Source organism: Wyeomyia smithii, chromosome 1 (assembly GCF_029784165.1).
Source record: "Wyeomyia smithii strain HCP4-BCI-WySm-NY-G18 chromosome 1, ASM2978416v1, whole genome shotgun sequence".
Taxonomy (NCBI): domain Eukaryota; kingdom Metazoa; phylum Arthropoda; class Insecta; order Diptera; family Culicidae; genus Wyeomyia; species Wyeomyia smithii.
This window is the reverse complement of record NC_073694.1, coordinates 16810106-16829523: the sequence shown is the minus strand read 5'-3', so window position 1 is coordinate 16829523 and position 19418 is coordinate 16810106. Positions and strand designations below refer to the sequence as shown.

The window sequence follows — 19418 nt, the reverse complement described above, 5'->3', positions numbered from 1 at the left end:
ATTATCTTCGTGAACCATTTGCTCTAGGCAAAATTCGAGCCGTTTGACTTCTACTTCCGGGGAGCTCACCCTGTTTAAGTTAGTTTACAAGAGAAAGATGAATAAAAACAAAACTGATATAAGCACTGTGAGAAATGAGTTGAATATACTGGCAGCCGGGGTGAGATTGTGCCATCCAGCCCGTGACCTGTCAGCCATCTCTTCCGGGTCAGAAGACCAGTCTTTCTTGGTCGTTTACGAGAAAACTTATTCAAGGAATTTTGGTGATCGCCATGAGATAGCTGACAATCTCACCCCGGCTTGTAATATTCAGTGAAATTCCCGGTTTTTTTTCCCGGTTCCAAACAATTTCAGGTTTTTTCCCGGTTTTCTCGGTTGGGTGACCACCCTGGTTAAGGCTTGGTTTTCCATTGATAAATATATTTAATCGAAAATAGGTCAATAGAAATTAAAGGACGTTTACTCTATTTCAGCTATTTTAGGGCAAACCAACTAAAAAGTAGGTACCAGAATTGTTGGTATTAGAATCAATAAGTGCTAGATGGAAAATGTAAGCAGTTCGACAGAAATATGGTTGCCATATTTCTTTTTTTATTGACAGCATAAATAGAGCGAATTTCCAGAAATTTGGGTGTGGAATTTCTCAGGGCAATAACCACCACATTAAACCGATCAAATGCAATGCCTTAGTGTTACATTGGGATGGCAGGATCGATGAATTTCAGTAAAGAATCGGTGTTACATTGGAAAATGCACCTTGCGTAAAGCGATCAGCAATCGGCCCGCTGTCCTAACAGACGAGATGAAATAGCAAACACTTCGCCGGAATATGCAATACTAAAGCAGGTATTAGACGACGAAAATATTTGCTATTTTTAGTACGATTTTTATTTGCACAAAATAAAATCTGTATTAAAAATAGCAAATATTTGCTTCGTCTAATACCTGCTTGAGGCATGAAACATGCTGAACACCAACGCGACCGATCGGGTGAGATTCTCGCCGTAGGTTAATGAACAACTCTACTCACGGCTGTTTATTAACCTTCGGCAAGAATCTCGCCCGATCGCTCACGTCGGCGCTCAGCTTGTTTCAGGCCTAACTAAAATCCAAACAAAAAATATATGAAGGAAAATATCGATAAAATATCGATATCGACGCGTAATATCGATTTCAATAAGGATGCCGCTTTTAATATTGATAAAACGAATATCGATATTTTATTTTTAATATCGACAACCCTAACTCTGAGTGCGTACTGCAGGTTTATCACTATTCGGCGAATTGATGTTTTTACTACATTGCGCATTTATCCCAGTTTAGCAACGCACTTCGTATGAAGTTTATTACCTCACCGGCACTTCCCCTCCAAATTCATATCGGCAGGTTCTACGTGTCCCTTACCGAAAATACGCAATCTGCGTTGAAATAATACTCGGCATTCGCAGAGTAGGCAAGTAGGTGTTCCAATGTTTTGCTTTCGATTCAACACAGGCGACATTTATCATCATCACAGTACATAGTACTCTGTGATTAGACCTGAGATGTTGTGGATTTCACAATCCACAACAGCTGTCGGGCCAAAATTTTGAAAACTTTCAAATTTCAGCTTATTTTTAGATTATGTTCAAAATATATGTTAAAATATCATGCTGGTTAACTTTGATTTTGAGTTAAAAGCAGTCCGTTTTAGATTGAAAAGCCAAGGTTGATACCAGTTGAAGCTTACCATGATAAAAGTAAACTTACAAGCCACAGCCATAGCAAATATGGAAAACAAACAATGATTTTTTGAATTTGAACTATTGACTTTTTCTCCAGAACACGTGCCATATTGATATCAAAATCTAATACCGAAATCCGCAAACATGATTCTAAATTCTCGTCTGATGAAGATGAACGACAACTATTTCTTTACTGCCCCCATTCTTTTGAAGTCGTTCTTAATTTTTGAAATGTCGATACGAATTGAAAGTTACAAAGATGTTTTGTATCTACAAATTCCAATCCGAATATATCAACACGTGGGCCAAATGTGAAACGTGTTTCAAAACTTAACGCGCGCCGCGTGAAAAGAAGCCGAGGGCTGGATGTGGCCGGCGGGCCTACGTTGGACAGCCCTGTTTTAAAGCGTTCGGTGAGCCACCGCAAAAAGGTTCTGGGCCACAAAGTTAGTGGTTGACCCTTGTCTGACTAGTGAGTCAGTTTTCTCATTTCCTTCAATTCCACAGTGACCAGGAACCCAGTATGAATGATCTTGGTGTTTAGGATGCATTTCCACACCAGAGTGGCAAAAAGGGAAATTCAGAGTTTTAAGTGCGTCTGAGGCCTGACTATCGCAGAAAATGCAGATGTTTGCATTTCTTTCCAGACACGCATTAGTGCCCATTCTTTTATCGTGTATATTTCCGCCTGGAATACTGTTGGCCAATGCCCTATAGGGAAAACTCAGCGAACAATTTTGTTGATTTACAGCTTAATAAGTTATTATTCAGAGGATTTCGGCTGAACTAAAGCTTAACAAGCCGTTATCCAACAAAATTGTATGTTGGGAAATTTATTATTTCCTGGCCCTGTGATTCCCGCCCCCGCGGAATCATTCATTTTAGAACTGTCTGTGTAGAAGCAAAGCGAAGAAGTTTGGCTTATTTTCCACCTACTCCTCGTTGCTTCTTATTAGACTTTTTATTTGGTAATCTTTCATTATTCTAGGGTGTCCTCTTAAATCTCGTTCTTTTAGATTAGCTGACCGATTGAGCCTCAGAGCGCTTTTAATCCGGTTCAAGTTAAACCACCTGATAAAGTGGAAGGTGAAGTATTGCATCTCAGGAGCATCATACTCAGGAATCATACTTCAGGAATATATTCTTTTTAAACTTTCATATTCATTTCATATAGTAATCAAGGTAAAAAAAAAGATTACACTGATGGATATCTTTGAATTTCGAATCTGTGATCCTTAGGAAACTAGCACAGCCCTATTTGTCATCGACTATCCCCTCGTAACTCACAGCACATTATTCAAAACGTCAAACCGATAAGAAAATCGGCAAAACAGTCTGTCACCGCGTTCGTTTCTCTTTGTGCACCGTTCTTTCAGCGCCCAGTCGTGGTCTTCCCTCGTTCAACCTTTTCAAAAAATTGTTCACTACTAGTTCGCGGCCATTAAAAAACACTGCAATACAAAAGTTATTTTATCATTTCCTAATCAGTACAGTGATAACTATACCGACAGGTAAGATATTGCACGAAAACTCAGTTCATCATTCAAGCAAGCCGCTTGAAGTGGGGGCGTTTCTCATCTCCGGCTAATTTTGCATCCTTTCTTCCACACAGCAGCATCACGGCGACCGTGGGCTAAAAAAAGCAAAATGTATGCGTACAGTGGGATTTTCGGCACCTTCGTGCTGCTACTAGCGGTGGCGTTTGCCCACGATGAGGACACCCAAAGCGTCCTGCTGACCAAGGACAACTTCGCGTCGGAACTGGAGACGAGCAATTACTTTGTGATGTTCTTCGCTCCCTGGTAAGTGTCATGTTTTACGAACCGGTGGGTTTATTTTTTGCTGTGATTGTTGATGTTCATTTTTTTGGGTTGAGGAGCAAAATTATCGCGTATTTTTAGATTCACGCAATGCTAAAGGTAAGATTTTATTATTAATTCGCTTGAGTGTTTCTCAAACAAACGATTTACTGTTCTTGCTTTCGTTTCGATTCGCTGCTGGTAACAACGAAACGAAGTCGTTTTCTTATCTTTCCTAAAAAGATGAAACGCAATCTTCTCTTGTTGTGTTTCCCTTGTTTTTAGTGTACTTTACTTATCAGTATATCAGTAAAAAAGGGGCATTCTGTTGTGTCACTTGTGGAGTTAAATGACACATGACACGAAAATGCATGTTTGGCGGTACGAAAGTTCCTTTTTCGTAATGAATCAGCTAAAGAAGTCATATGAGGGAGAAACAGCAAAATGATGAAATACAGTTGAAATAACACTTCCTTAAGATATCAAGCGATCTAGTGAGGAAGTGATAAATTAGAACAATTATAAATACAATGATGAACGCTGGGTTGTCTGCTCCGCTGATAAGCAACCGATTTTGAAATGTAGTTGTTTCTTGGTTCACTGCACCGGATTGTTATTTTTACGGTTTGTTTTTCCGTTGCTAATTTCTTCATTACATGGCCTTTTAATGTTTTTTCAGATTAAGAGTTAAGTTTAGCGATTTGTGCCTTAAATTAAATTGGGTTCTGGGAATATGGAACAGCAAACCTTCGAAGGTTTTCAAACAAATTTTGATGTGGTTTTAATTGTTCGTCTTCTCCTATAACATTTTCATTCCACTTTCAAAGTACAAGACAAGGTCTACTGACAAATTCTCGCTGGACCTACAAAGACCACAACTGGCGAAAGCTCACAGTAGATGCGAGAGAAAGCTATCTAATGATCAAAAAGTCGAAGTTTCAAGTGATTCGAAACACCTATCAATTTGATATTAAAATCCGTAGTCCTAATCCGTTGTTATACGTAATATTTTCTTTTCAAATATATTGACATAGGTACACCTTTTTTACCATAGCGAAAAATCACGATTGATCCTTAGGTTTGAAAATTCGGTCTCACAGAGGTATCAAGAATGAAACTGCAATCACCTGTCAAATTGACCAATACTGGCCGCAAACCCCCGATTAGGAACCCTTGTTTTAGAGCCATGGCTAATTTGTGATCCCTCTTTTCTTCATTTCAGGTGCGGTCACTGCAAAAAGCTAGCTCCGACCTGGTCCAAGTTGGCTGAAAGCAAAAACGAAGACAGTGCGGCCCAGGTAAAGATCGGCCGAGTAGACTGCACTACCGACGGTGAGCTATGCAGCGAACAGGACGTCACCGGCTATCCAACGCTGAAGTTCTTCAAAGCCGGAGCCACCGGTTCGGAGGCATCGGTCAAATATCGGGGAGCGCGTGAAATGGACGCCTTCGGTTCCTTCCTCCGGGAGCAGCTCGGTTTGGAAGCGACAGAAGATGATGATGAGGAGGAGACAGAATCCGTTGCCGAACCGCCGAAACCCGTTTCGGCACTGGTCGAGCTGACCGATGACACCTTTGCCAAGCACATCTCCAGCGGAAAGCATTTTGTCAAGTTCTTCGCCCCATGGTGTGGTCACTGTACCAAGCTGGCACCCACCTGGGAACAGCTGGCCGAAACGCTACAACACGACACATCGATCAGCGTGTCCAAAATCGACTGCACCCAGTACCGGCCGATCTGTACCGACTTCGAGGTGAAAGGCTATCCAACGCTGCTGTGGATCGAGGACGGCAAGAAGATCGAAAAGTACTCCGGTGCTCGAACTCACGAGGACTTGAAGGCGTACGTGTCCAAAATGGCCGGCGGAATTAGCGGTGACGAAACCGAAAAAACGATTGATGGCGCCGAAAAAGACAACACTTCGGCAGTTCTGCAACTATCGGAACCGAACTTCCAGCACACCATTGAAAAGGGTGTCACCTTTATTAAATTTTACGCTCCCTGGTGTGGTCATTGTATGCGCCTGGCTCCAACCTGGGAACAGCTGGCGGAGAAATTCATCGGCTCGGATACGGTCAAGATCGCCAAGGTGGACTGCACCCTCGAGGTGAACAAGGTTCTGTGCGGCGAACAGAAGGTGAACGGTTTCCCTACCGTTTTTATCTACCGCAACGGAGAGGTCCTGAGCGAGTACAACGGTAATCGTTCGCTAGAGGATCTGCACGATTTCGTTACCCGGCATCTGGTCGAACACGACGAGTTGTAATTCGTGTCTCCCCCTAACCGGAACTGTTGCGTTTCATTCAATCATATCTCGATTCTGGCGACCAGTACGGCGCTGATTAGATTGTGGAAAAGCAGCGCAAAAAGACAAAAAAGAACAAACTTAAACGTAGAAACATTTATTAAATTTAAATAAAAAGTGAAATGGATAAACCACTTTTTTGTTGGTCGGTAAATCCCAAAAAATAACATGATTTGTTAGAATTCTTACACCACACACTGTGTTATCGGACTTCGGAATAGGGTTAATACTTACAGCACGGGACACTATTGCACCTTGTAGGATTATGTATTTTGAAACGCAATAATTTAAGCATTAGACATAAAATTTAATACATCCCTAGACTTCACTTCCCGTTCAGCGAGCGTTCGCAGTTTGTGTAGGCCATTCCGATGCCGAACCCGGATCCCATGATGATTGGCCATGCTCGCCGCTTGAAAAAGAGCAGCGAGAACACACCACCTACGGCAAGACCACCACCTGCAACGGCAAAAAGGATGGTAAACAATCCCGAATAAGGGTGAATAGGAAATTATGTAATGGGAAGGAGCTTACCAAACTTGATCAGCACATCGGTTAGGCAGCGGTCGATTTTCTTGCCGTACTGGTCCTCGGCTAAGGTTTGCGCCATTTTTCGGGAGCTCGTTTCGCAATCTGTGCGGATCAGCAGTCGATGAATTTTTCGAGGGCGCAACAGCTAAACTCACGCTGCTTGCATCGAACGAAAAGGCGATTCGCACGAGCTACAGAGAAGAAAAAAACTTACGATTGTTTTTGCTGGTTCAGCCGAACGCGATGACAGAAGCGCAAAACTCCTGTCACCGGGCAACCGCAACCGCATCAGGTGCCGAAACATGTCGATTTGCATCTCGCGTAATCTTCACAGGGAGTTTCTGAATGGGAAAATTGAGGGAATATTCACCACACTGAAGCCGAGCAGAATCGGTTACAAACATAATTAATCATCATTAATAAAAGCATTAATTTAACGAAAATTTAAATGGGGAGCTGCGTAGCCGCAAAGTTACAGAGTCCGCTTTGTCAAGCGAATGGTTGTGGGCACGAGTCTTAGTAGAATTAAGCCATTCGATGTCAAAAAAGCTTCAAGCATGGGTTTATTCTCAGGCGCAGGCCTTGTTTTACGCCGAATTCTATACAGGCGCCGTTCGATAACTGCAAGACTTTTAACTGCAAGACCGATAACTGCAACAACTTTGCAGTTATCGGGCCGCAATCCGTCAAATTTGATGTCAAAGACTTTGAACAACAGATCTCGCGGAAGGATTCTAAATGCATTCAAAAATGAAAATTGTTGAATCTTAAGAAACATTTCAAAAAGACCCTTTAATTTCTTTAGATTTTTTGACGTAGAATACTTCTTACGGCAACAATTACAGGGACCCAATTTCAATACAGGGATCCAATTTCAAAACCGAAAGCATCGAGAGCGTCACAAAAATTGTCCACTTTCAAACGTTTTCAACCCAGTCAGTTTCCAATCGATTTCTGTCATTTTTGCAGCAATCGATTGGAAAATCTTTTAAGCACCCGTCCAAATGCAGAAAATTGTAATCTGATTGTTCAAACTATTGTAATATTGAAAATTAATAAACATTGTCGAAACGCAAATGTCGACTTTTGATTGGTCGCTTACTGCCTTCCCCTAAAAAGGACGACAGAATGGAGTACCTAGTTAGCCGGGAATGCACTCTCCGGGCTATATAAGAGACTGTTTCTCCTCAAGCAAATCAGTTTACTAGCAGCAGGCAGCAGCAGCGGACATCAACACCAATGGCAGTAGGCGAAGTGGATCAGCATCGGGCAACAGCGGCGGTGGTAGTGGTTAGCTGCAGTTCTTACGTCTTTCAGTTCGGCTTCCCTTCGATCTGAGTTGGACCCCACCTGCGGTAATCCGATTCAGATATCGTTGGGTGAATACAACCCATATACAGTCGATACGATACGAACAAATAGCATGCAAGTCCATCACACATAACTCTAATGTTTCATTGGTTTTAACTCTTTCAATATGTCATCATATCATGTATAGTGAAAAGATTTACATAAGTCATATTAAACTTAAAGGCGAACAAAAAAGGTTATACGAAGTATGGTATATATAATTGAATCCAACATAATTAAAAAAATATAATTAAATATAAAAAGCATATGTTAGAAATGATAATAGAATATAATTTATTTTTATTTGAATTATTATTTGGAAATCTACTGCTATTTAATACATTATTTTATATTGCATCTGTTTTGTTTGAATTATGCTTAACATCCATATGTTAATATAGTCCATTGAATCGTTTCACCCTTAAAGTATTTTAAAATATCTTCCAGATGTTTCTCCCGAACAACTTTGTGTTATGTTACACCCTGCTACAGTCGCAACATTTGAGGTTTGGCAATCCGCGTTGTCAGTGTAACTAATAACTACACTTTGATCGTGGATATCGCTGCTATCCGCTTCGTTCCCCAAGTCTGTTTGGCTGTGTACATCTACAATACAATCACCTGAAATTCGAGAAAAATCATCAGCTTTCCTCTACAGACCGAGCATCGTTTTCTCTAAGTAATAACCAAAAATGACAATTACCTTCATTAGTATTTCTATCGCCACTTTACGTTTCCTTAAATGCTTCCTGCGCTTGTAAACTCGACTGGTCAAAACCGTTACTGAGGCTTGCAAAGTTATCACTCACAGCTTTGTTGTCTCCTATATACGCGACACTTTCGGGTGAATATTCTTTTTCGATTACATCAATTTCTTTGAAGTCGAGAATCTCGATACCCTAGAATAAAAATACAATCAGGTTACGTCTCGTTTTCATCTTAATATTATGTCAGAATATGTAGAACATGTATTTAAAGTAAAGCCATCGAGCGGTATGTACTGGCTCATGGTTGAACTTCATGATGACTTTTTCAATAATTGAATTATATTCTAGATCAAAATCGAAATACAAAATCATACCTTTACACCTCGCCAGCTTACAAGTCTTCTATAAATTTCTTCTTGATCCCAGTTAATTTGAGAACGAACCAAAATGAAATTCAACTCATTCGGCGAGATGCTTTGCAACTCCTGAATGCCAAGGTGAAAGTCTGCAAAGCAGAAAAAAGATAAGCTACCGTCTTCGACCTGTTAAGAAATCCTTACCTTTCCACAAGTTGAAAAATTCTAACGGTAAATCTAGGTCCTTCAATATTACTGGAACAAGATCATGGGACTTCCATTTATATAATTCACTGAAATATGTTTCGTGAATTTCAGGAGCAATACCACCATTAGAAAATTTATCGATGATTTCAACTGCCATCATTATCAAAGTTTTTATATCTGAAAGAAACTTTTTATTTATTTATTTACAATGCAAAACCCATTACTTACCGAGGAATATTTCACAAAATTTCTCCGGTATATCTAGTTCTGGAAACAAGATTGATAAATCAGAAAGTGCTCAAACTGTTTCATCGGCCATCTTGAGAAAAAAGAGAAGGTTTGACAATCTTCAATTCTGCTTCATCGCCCCCATAAAAAATATATGGCAACATAATATACAGAATGAGAAACGAAATGGATCATAACAATGGGTAATATACTATCCATAGGTGTTACACATACGTTTAAAGTTCCTGTGTCAATTGCAAAGATTGATGATGATTTTCACATTTATGTCATGTATTTTTCAGCATGAATTATATATTTACATTTAGATGTAGATTAAGCCAACGAGTTGATTTAGAACTAATATTATTGATGAATAATTATTATGATTGATTTATTTTTGCGAATTTGGATTGCACTAATACATTTCATTAAAATATTTATGAGTATTGTGCTATAGAGATAATCATTAAATCCTATAACATTCTACTTATGAAAACGGTAATTGCCACATTTTCGAGTTAATTCTATTGGCAGCATAAAATTCAAAACCACTGTACATTCAAAATAATAGGATAAGAAGTATATAAAAAATGTTTATATTATTCTGAGTAGCGATTGAAATTTCCATATATACATAATTGCTAATAAATCACCTCATGAAGAATCTATTTATCACTGTGAATCAACCAGAACTGAATAAAAAATTTGCCATGTTGAAAAAATATTCACTTGTCAATAAATGGCAAATAACCTCAAAGTTTATCTGAAGAATTTCTGAGCTAGTGAGCCTGAATCATATGCAGCAATCAGTTGTAAAATTATCTACGCTATCGTAAAATGCAGAAAATTGTTATTTAAACTGTTATATCATAGATGGAGAATGCACTATTTGCCCTTGTCTATAACCTCTTCGTAGCCACAGCCTAAATTAAGATATATTAGTGCAACTTGATACAAAAGACAGCCACAAAACAATTCAATTTCATTCTTGTTTTGGTTACGGCAGCAAGTGAAACTGCGGCGCCGGCTACAGAGTTAAACGTCATCTGGAGCAAAGAGACTATTAAATTAATTAACCCCAACTGAGGATATTCCCAAACCTATTCCAAGAAAGACATTGACATAAGTCTGGCTGTCGTATTCTACGTTACCTCTGCGGTCGTGTTTTATAAACAACCTCTTCAACTTTTTTTTTTCAATTTCGTTTACTTGTTGTCTGAAGACAGTCTAGATGGGAGATTATAGATCTTCACTACTAATCAATAAAGCAAAATCACCATGAACCACAGTTCACTTTCCGTAATTATTATAAGAAAAAAAATATCGTTTGGCAATTTTTTGGCTAGCTATCACTACTCTGCAAGGCAGTGCATAGTAGATCACAAACAATATTTTGTGACCTAGCGTTGAATAGATCATTTTACGAACTGACAGATGTCACGGATCCTGCTGCTTTGATGTTACTTCTACTTGCGTTATGTCAGCGGTTCTGAGCTTTCTGTCAAAATTTCATTTTCATTGAGTTTCAGAAACGTCTCGTAAAATGGTCCCTAGTCTTCGCCTACATATTGGTTATGTAAAGTAGTTAATAAAGCGCAATAAATTATGATGCGGAAATATGAATGTTAAATTGATTAATCGAAAAGCTTGCCTATTTTAGTTTTCTGCTATTTGTTGCCACTATCCCATTAAAAAATACATATCGACATCATTGAAAGCAAAAATGGTAGTGACGGACCCCCCTGTAAATTTTGGCATGTGTCAAGTGTTGCAGTTATCGAACAGCGACTGTAATACCTTTGCGTGACTTCCTTTTAACAAGAATAAGTCATTCCCTCCAAAACCGTTGAACAGACAGGATCGCGAAATAAAGCGGGATTGTGATATTTGACCGGGATAGAGAAGCCATTTTGTTTAATTTGAAAATTTGGATATTTATGAAGTGTTTAAACTAATATTCTGAATTCCGATAATATCGTATGAATTGATTAAATCGTAGTGTCTAACTCCATAAATTTGTTTCTTTCTTATATAACCTATTGTAGTACATAAGTCATAGAGGAAAACAATCGTATATAAGGTAAGAGGTGTTAATATTTAATGATAGTTGATGAAGCAGATGAAATAGGCAACGACCCCATTCCGTGGGGGACGGTGACCAATTCGAAGGAAAAAAGAAAAATTAAGTTAAATATGAACGAAAGCGAATCGGACGACGACACCAATATGTCAAAACGAACTAAACGAGAGAAAAAACACAAAGGACGGAACAGGACCATGACTCGAAACCTGATCAATCGACCCAGCACGATAATAATTCCAAACAAAAATCCATAAACAAAAAATCAGATAAAGAAAACCAATCTACCGACAATGACTGGATCAAAAACACAACCTTTACCACATTTATTATTGAAAAACAAAAACCACCAACAGACACACAAAATACACCAGACCATGAAAAGATTAAATATCCACACCCAATGGAAGTAGCAAAAATACTACTCAACATAGGGGTCAAGAATTACGGGGAATTAAAATCAGTGGGCAGAGGTCGTTTCCAAATCACATTTGTTAAGCCACGAGATGCGGAGCAATTGATTAATTCAAAACTTTTAAAAAATAATTTCGGATTTACAGTATACGTTCCTACTCGTTTTAAAGAAAGCATTGGTGTAGTACGAAACGTGCCGCCATCGTTTTCAGAGGAGGAAATACTAAACAACATTACATGTGAAAACATAACCATAAACAAAATAGAAAGAATCCATAGAAGAACTATTGAAAACACCTTCCAACCAACCTACTCCATAAAAATTTTTGTTAAAGGGCAACACTTGCCTCAATCTGTTAAAATATACGGTATTAATTCATTTTGTGAGCCATATATATTTCCGCTAAAGATTTGTTATAACTGTTGGCGTTATGGCCATAGAGAGAAGTTCTGTAAAGCTAAAGAACCTCGATGCTGTAAGTGTGGTCTCAATCATTTAGAAAAAGACTGCAAATCGAACAATGATTCTTGTGTTAATTGTCAGGGGACACACAAAGCCTCTAGTAAGGACTGTCCAGAAAAACATAGGCAAGAGTGCATCAGAGTAGATATGGCAACAAATAAAACCTCATTCTTTGAAGCTTCGATTAAATTCCCGAAAAATAAGACCAATCATATTCAAAACAGACTCAAATATATCACCGAATATCCACCGCTCCCAAAAAACCATAACAATGAACCAACGACCAGTTCTATTCAACGTCGCATTCAAAAACCAGTACCTCCCAGACAAACCATTTTCCCACAACCGGAACAAATTGCGAACCCACCACACCGATTCGAACCAAATCCTTACAAAACAACAGAAATAGAAAAAATAGCAAACGCAATAAAAGAAGACCTAATTCGACAATTCAATTTGAATAACATAATGAATAAAATCAAATCCATTCAAAATACAATATTAGAAAACCTTAATAAAACTGATTCAATTGATCAGGATATATTATTAATAAACATAAGTAATCAACTAAACGAGATTGTAGAGCCAGAAGTCCAGAAGTAACTGCCGATAATAACTTACAGTCACATTCTAACACTTTTTCCTTGATCACAACAAAAACCAAATTAAATCTTACTTACATCCAATATGCCAGTAAAACCACACAGTAATTTGAAAATCGTACAAAATAATGTAACAAGCATTAGACCAACAGATACTCGGGAATTAATTATAGAATACTTGAAAAGGGAAAAGGTAGACATTGCCATACTGAGTGAAATTTGGCTAAAACCTAAAGAAACATTTAAATTTCCGGGATACAAATTTATTACCGAAGTACGGCCTGCAGGGTACGGAGGAGTAGGCCTAATCATCAATAACTCAATAGACCACAAATTATTTAAACTGCCAAAGATTCATCCCATAGAAGCAATAGCAATAGAAACACTCAACACACAACCCCAACTACTAATCATATCTATTTATATACCTCCCGCACCGGTACATAACAATGAAATCAGAGCACCGTTTTCAAAGATATTAGACATAATTGATAAATACAGTGGAAAAACCATTCTCGCAGGTGACTTCAATGCTCACAACCTACTATGGAACCCTTTACATCCAAATTGCCCAAGAGGGGAACTGATTGAGCAATTAATAGAAAATAGAGATATAATTTTACTTAACGATGGAACCAACACCCTGATTAAACCACCAAACACCCTACCCTCAGCCATAGACTTAACATTCTGCACTCCAAGATTAGCATCAAAAACTAACTGGTCGGTAATCAATGAGGACTTCAACAGTAACCATAGAATCATACAAATAGAAATACTTAATTCAGCGCCATTGCGCAACCAACCAACTAAACATTTGAACAAAAACCAAGTAATAGAAAAACTCAACAAACTCCAACCGCAAATGTTTCACACACCAGAAGACATTCCCCTAATCCTAGAAGAACAAATAGCATCATCTAAATACTTTCTGAAAAGAAACAACAAAACTATAACACCAAAAAAATGGTGGACATCTGAAATACAACAGCTACTAACAATTAAAAACGAAAAACTAAAAGACTTCTACAGAAATCAAACTATCGAAAATCTAAACAGCTTTAAAAAATTCCGAGCAAAGTTGAAAAGAGAAATAAGAACCCAAAAACGTAAATGCTGGAAAGAATTAATAGACTCGATTAATCCAAACATGGGACAGAAAGATCTTTGGAACACAGTCAGAATGATCAATGGCGGTAGACCTGCAAAAAACAATCAAACACTTCTCAATAATCGCACATTAGCAATAGAGTTTATGAATCAAAACTTCCCAACCATTAAAGAAGAAATAGAATACAACCCAAAGCCAGCAACTCATGAAATAAACATAAATTATCAGGAAACACTTAAAACAATTCATTCAAAAGCTGATCACTCTACTCCAGGGGTAGATGGATTCTCATTTTACATTCTCAAAAGATTAAAAACTAACTTGCAAATAAGAATAATCGAGTTATTGAACACTGTTCTAAACAGTTGTCAAATTCCAGATCAATGGCTAGAAACACGAATAGTACCGCTATTGAAACCAGGAAAAGACCAAACAGATCATAGTTCCTATAGACCGTTGGCAATGATGAACATATTGCTTAAAATAATCAATAGTGCAGTCAAAACCAAACTAACAAATCACCTCTCATTGGAAAACATTATCCCATTGAATTCATACGGTTTTAAAAAGAATACTTCGGCTGTCACATGCATCAATTCATTGATTTCTAAAATTCATAAATCAAAAAGAGAAAATCTAGTAGTAATTGCAACATTCCTTGATTTAAGCAAAGCTTTCGATAACGTGAACATAGATACACTACTACAAACCTTAGAAAAAGAAAAAATCCAGCCGGTAATAATTAACTGGATACACCAATATTTAAAAAAAAGAAAAGTCATACTCACCTTAAATGACGGAACAGAAATAAAACACGAAACTAACAAAGGTCTCCCTCAAGGATGCCCTCTCTCTCCGATCCTCTTCAATATATACACAAAAATCCTTCATACAGTTCCCAAAAACGGAGAGGAATTGATACAATTCGCGGACGACTTCACGGCACTCACAGTAGGAGTTAATATAACCTCAGCGGCTAGTAAAATGAATAATTTTCTCAATCGCCTAACAAACACGTTCGAGCAACTAGGTATGCAACTAAATCCCAATAAATCAGCATCCATAGTCTTCACAAACAAATTTCATCCAAGCACAAATATTAAAATAGGTACCAACAGAATACCAATTGAAGTTAATCACAGATTTCTAGGAATTCATATTGATCAAAAACTAAATTTTAACACACACATAGCAATCACGGTATCAAAAGCTAAACAGAAAATTAATATTTTGAAAATGATCAACAGAAAACGAAGCGGAGCACATCCAGAACAAATGCTACGTATAGGTAAAGCAATAGTTAAACCTCATCTAGAGTATGGTCTTTCTATAACAGCCGCAACATCCAAAACCACATTCTCCAAGCTAGAAAAAGTTCACAACCTTTCACTTAGAATATCATTACGTTCACTACAATCCACACCTATCCATGTCATGCAAGTAGAAGCAGGTGAATGGCCTCTTAAATTCAGAGCAGAACTTCTAGCAGTAAAAGAAATAGCCAAAACATTATACTTCAACAACAGTTCCATAATAAATGTGCGTCTTGAACTGTCCTACAGATCAGACGTTTTTTCGGTTGCTTGTGGACTGGTCTTTGACTGCCTATAGCTTCAAAGTTTGTGTTTTGTCAGTGTGTCTTTTAAAGACTACCTGAAAGTTATTTCCCATCAGTCTTTCTCAAGACTACCTACTTTTGAATTTAACATTTGTTTTAACTTTTTTCGTATCACCTGAAATGGCTGGACGGAAAAAGAAACCTCGCATCGCTGCGGGGAGGAAAAGAGAGGCATCTCTTTCTGACACATTGAGTGTCTGTAGTGACAATCCTTTTGATATTTTGCCTGAGCAAGAAGCTGGTGAAATGGAAGTTACCAATAATGAAACTATACAAAATATAAAATCTTTAAAAAAGGAGAAAGTTTCACCTATTGTGGTAACTATTTCTTCTGAATTTAATATATTCAAAAAGGAACTTTCAACGTTTGTTTCTGACGTTAAAGTTACCTATCAAATTGGCCGTAGAGGTGAATGCCGCTTATTAGCCGACTCAGTAAAGGGTCGTGATCGTCTTGTTCAGTATTTAACTGACAAGATGTACAAATTTTTTACATATGACACCAAGAACGCCAAGCCGTTCAAGGTTGTCTTGAAAGGTCTCACCAACGATCAAACCGTTGATGAGATCAAACTTACTTTAACAGAATTACTTGGCATAGCCCCTACCCAAGTAATTCTAATGAAACAAAAATCACGAGGCGAAAACAGTCAGAGAACTGGAATTTCCCTTGTTAATTATTTAATTCATTTTAACCGCAATGAGGTTAACAACTTAAAATATTTTGAAAAAGCACATGCTTTGTATAATGTGCGTGTAAAGTGGGAAACTTATAGGAAGTATGGCGGAGGTGAAAAGCATATCACCCAATGCCGTACTTGCCAACGTTATGGCCATGGTTCCAAATTCTGTAACATGGACCAAAAATGTCTTAATTGTGGAGACTCTTCTCACAAAAAGGACACATGTCCTGTGAAAGAGAGTAAAAATTTTCGCTGTGCGAATTGTAACGGCAACCATATGTCAAATTTTTATCAATGCCCAGTCCGTTTAGCAATTGTTAAGGCAAGGCAAGGTAAACAAAATTCAATTTCTCAATTAAAACCAACTTCAAAACAAAATTCTCCAAGCGTACCATTGACGCATAGTTTACCTACTCCTTTGCATACCCGTTTAACTTATGCACAGGTTACAGGTAGTTCGAACATTGTACCGCCTAGTGTTGGTAGTTCGAAAATGACTGTTAATATGGGTAAGCAAAACACGCTAGAAAATAATTGTACACCTATTACTCCAGCTAATATTGCTGCCGAAAATATTTTTTCTAATGTCAACTGCCTGGGGCCTATTACGGCAGGTAAACTTTCTTTTTTGCAACAGGCAATGTTCGATCTTATGAACGCCATGTTGCAGGCAAAATCAATGTTTGAAGCCATTCAAATAGGCACAAATTTTACTATTAAAATTGTTTCTAATTTAAAATTTAGCAATGATTTTAAATAAAACAATTAAAATATTAAATTGGAATGCTCGCTCATTGAAGGCCAATGAGAATGAGCTTTTTAATTTTTTAACAGTAAATAATGTGCATATTGCAATTATTACTGAAACATTTTTGAAACCTAACATAAAATTAAAATATGATCCCAATTACGTGGTTCATAGATATGATAGGATTCAGGGTTCCGGCGGTGGAGTTGCAATTGTTATTCATCGCCGAATCAAACATCGTGCTCTTCCCCATCTTGAGACGAAAGTTATTGAAACTTTGGGAATTGAAGTTCAAACTGAACTTGGGATTTTATTTATTGCCGCAGCATATTTACCCTTTCAATGCACACGCGAGCTCAAAAATTATTTTAAAGGTGATTTACAAAAACTCACCAGAAATCGTTCGAAATTTTTCATAATCGGCGATTTTAACGCTAAACATCGTTCATGGAATAATTCTCAAAGTAATTCCAATGGCAAAATTTTATTCAATGATTGTTCTTCAGGATACTATTCTATTTTGTCTCCGAATAGTCCTACATGCTTTTCTTCTGTAAGAAACCCTTCAACAATTGATTTGGTGCTGACAGATCAAAGTCATGTATGTAGTGATTTGATCACACATGCTGACTTTGATTCTGACCATCTTCCAATAACTTTTTCTTTATCACATGAATCAGTTTTAAACCCTATGAGCTCTGTTTTTAATTATAACAAAGCTAATTGGGAAAGATACAAAAATTATATTGAGAGAAATTTCAATAATGAGCTTGATTTGCAAAACGAAGTGAATATTGATTCCGCTTTGGAAGCATTAAAATGTGCAATTGTTGATGCCAGGAATTATTCTGTTCCAAAGGCTCAAGTGAAATTTGATTCACCAATAATTGACGAAAATCTTCAACTTCTAATTCGTTTGAAAAATGTCCGCAGACGTCAATATCAACGTTCTCGTGACCCTGTTTTTAAAACTATTTATAAAGATTTACAGAAAGAGATTAAACATAGATTTACTCTTCTGAGAAATCAAAATTTTGAGACTAAAGTTGAAAAATTGAAACCATATTCAAAACCATTTGGGAAGCTGTCGAAGATTCTTAAGAAACCTTCAAAGCCTGTTCCGGTTTTAAAAGATGGTGAACGTTTTCTTGTATCCAATGAACAAAAGGCTCAAAGACTTGCTCAGCAGTTTGAGAGTGTTCATAACTCAAATTTGAATTTTGTGAGTCCAATTGAAAATGAAGTCACACGTCAATTTGATTTAATTTCTTCCCAGAATTTTCTACCTGCAGAAATAATTGAAACTAACTTGAATGAGATTAAATCAATTATTAAAAATTTAAAAAATATGAAAGCACCTGGTGACGATGGAATCTTTAATATACTAATCAAACATCTCCCTGAGAGCACAATGGATTTTTTGGTGAAAATTTTCAATTGCTGCTTCAAAATTGCATATTTTCCCAAATTATGGAAAAATGCAAAAATTACTCCCATTTTAAAACCGGATAAGAACCCAGCTGAAGTTTCAAGTTATCGACCAATCAGTTTGCTTTCTTCAATAAGTAAACTGTTTGAGAGAGTTATTCTTAACAGAATGATGTCACACATCAACGAAAATTCAATTTTTGCAAATGAACAGTTTGGATTTCGCCATGGGCATTCCACAACTCATCAATTGCTCAGAGTTACTAATATGATACGAGCTAACAAATCTGAAGGTTATTCCACTGGAGCTGCTCTTTTAGACATAGAAAAAGCATTCGACAGTGTTTGGCATAAAGGTTTGATTGCGAAATTGCAAACTTTTAATTTTCCAATTTTCCTAATCAAAATTTTAAAAAATTATCTTACTGATCGAACTCTGCAGGTTGTCTATCAGAATTCAAAATCTGATAGATTTCCTGTCAGAGCAGGTGTGCCTCAAGGTTCAGTCTTGGGTCCAGTCCTGTACAACATATTCACTTCAGATCTTCCTGATTTGCCTCCAGGATGCACAAAGTCATTGTTCTGCGATGACACAAGCATTTCCGTAAAAGGAAAAAGTCTTCGTGTCATATTCCGTCGATTGCAGAAAAGTTTAGATATTTTTTCTTCCTACTTGCAAAAGTGGAAAATCTCTCCCAATGCTTCTAAAACTCAAATGATAATTTTTCCGCATAAGCCTAGGGCTTCTTTCCTCAAGCCAAACAATAATCACGTTGTCAAGATGAATGGGGTTATTTTAAGTTGGTCCGACAAGGTTAAGTACTTGGGACTAATTTATGATAAAAAACTTATTTTCAAAGAGCACATTGAGAGTATACAAGCCAAGTGCATCAAATATACGAGATGTTTATATCCTCTCATTAACAGGAATTCTAAACTTTGTTTAAAGAACAAACTTTTGATTTACAAACAAATTTTTAGACCAGCAATGCTTTATGCTGTACCGATCTGGTCAAGTTGCTGTTCAACAAGGAAGAAAACGCTCCAAAGGATTCAGAATAAA

At 37.4% G+C, this 19418-nt stretch overlaps 2 protein-coding genes and 1 long non-coding RNA gene across 4 annotated transcripts; 1 reads left to right on the top strand and 2 right to left on the bottom strand.

Moving 5' to 3' along the window:
• The first annotated feature begins 3041 nt into the window (after positions 1–3041).
• Positions 3042–5963, top strand: LOC129717544 (thioredoxin domain-containing protein 5 homolog). 2 transcript variants are annotated; one of them, XM_055667521.1, is made up of 3 exons: positions 3042–3235; positions 3337–3526; positions 4746–5963. In XM_055667521.1, exons 2-3 carry the CDS (start codon positions 3372–3374, stop codon positions 5788–5790), a joined length of 1200 nt encoding a protein of 399 aa, XP_055523496.1. In that variant the 5' UTR covers positions 3042–3235; positions 3337–3371; the 3' UTR covers positions 5791–5963. The 2 variants fall into 2 exon arrangements, with proteins under 2 accessions (XP_055523496.1, XP_055523498.1); XM_055667523.1 differs by having other exon boundaries at positions 3063–3235; positions 3340–3526.
• Positions 5964–6077: 114 nt separating this feature from the next.
• Positions 6078–6622, bottom strand: LOC129717545 (MICOS complex subunit MIC10-like). Its single transcript, XM_055667524.1, has 2 exons — positions 6364–6622; positions 6078–6288 (listed from the first exon to the last, which is right to left on the bottom strand). The coding sequence occupies exons 1-2, from the start codon at positions 6437–6439 to the stop codon at positions 6155–6157; spliced, it is 210 nt and encodes a 69-aa protein (XP_055523499.1). The 5' UTR covers positions 6440–6622; the 3' UTR covers positions 6078–6154.
• Positions 6623–8043: 1421 nt separating this feature from the next.
• LOC129718541 (uncharacterized) lies at positions 8044–9298 on the bottom strand. Its single transcript, XR_008726961.1, has 5 exons — positions 9209–9298; positions 8978–9157; positions 8792–8922; positions 8414–8609; positions 8044–8331 (listed from the first exon to the last, which is right to left on the bottom strand). It is a non-coding gene; the product is annotated as an uncharacterized LOC129718541 (long non-coding RNA).
• Between the last annotated feature and the right edge of the window lie 10120 nt (positions 9299–19418).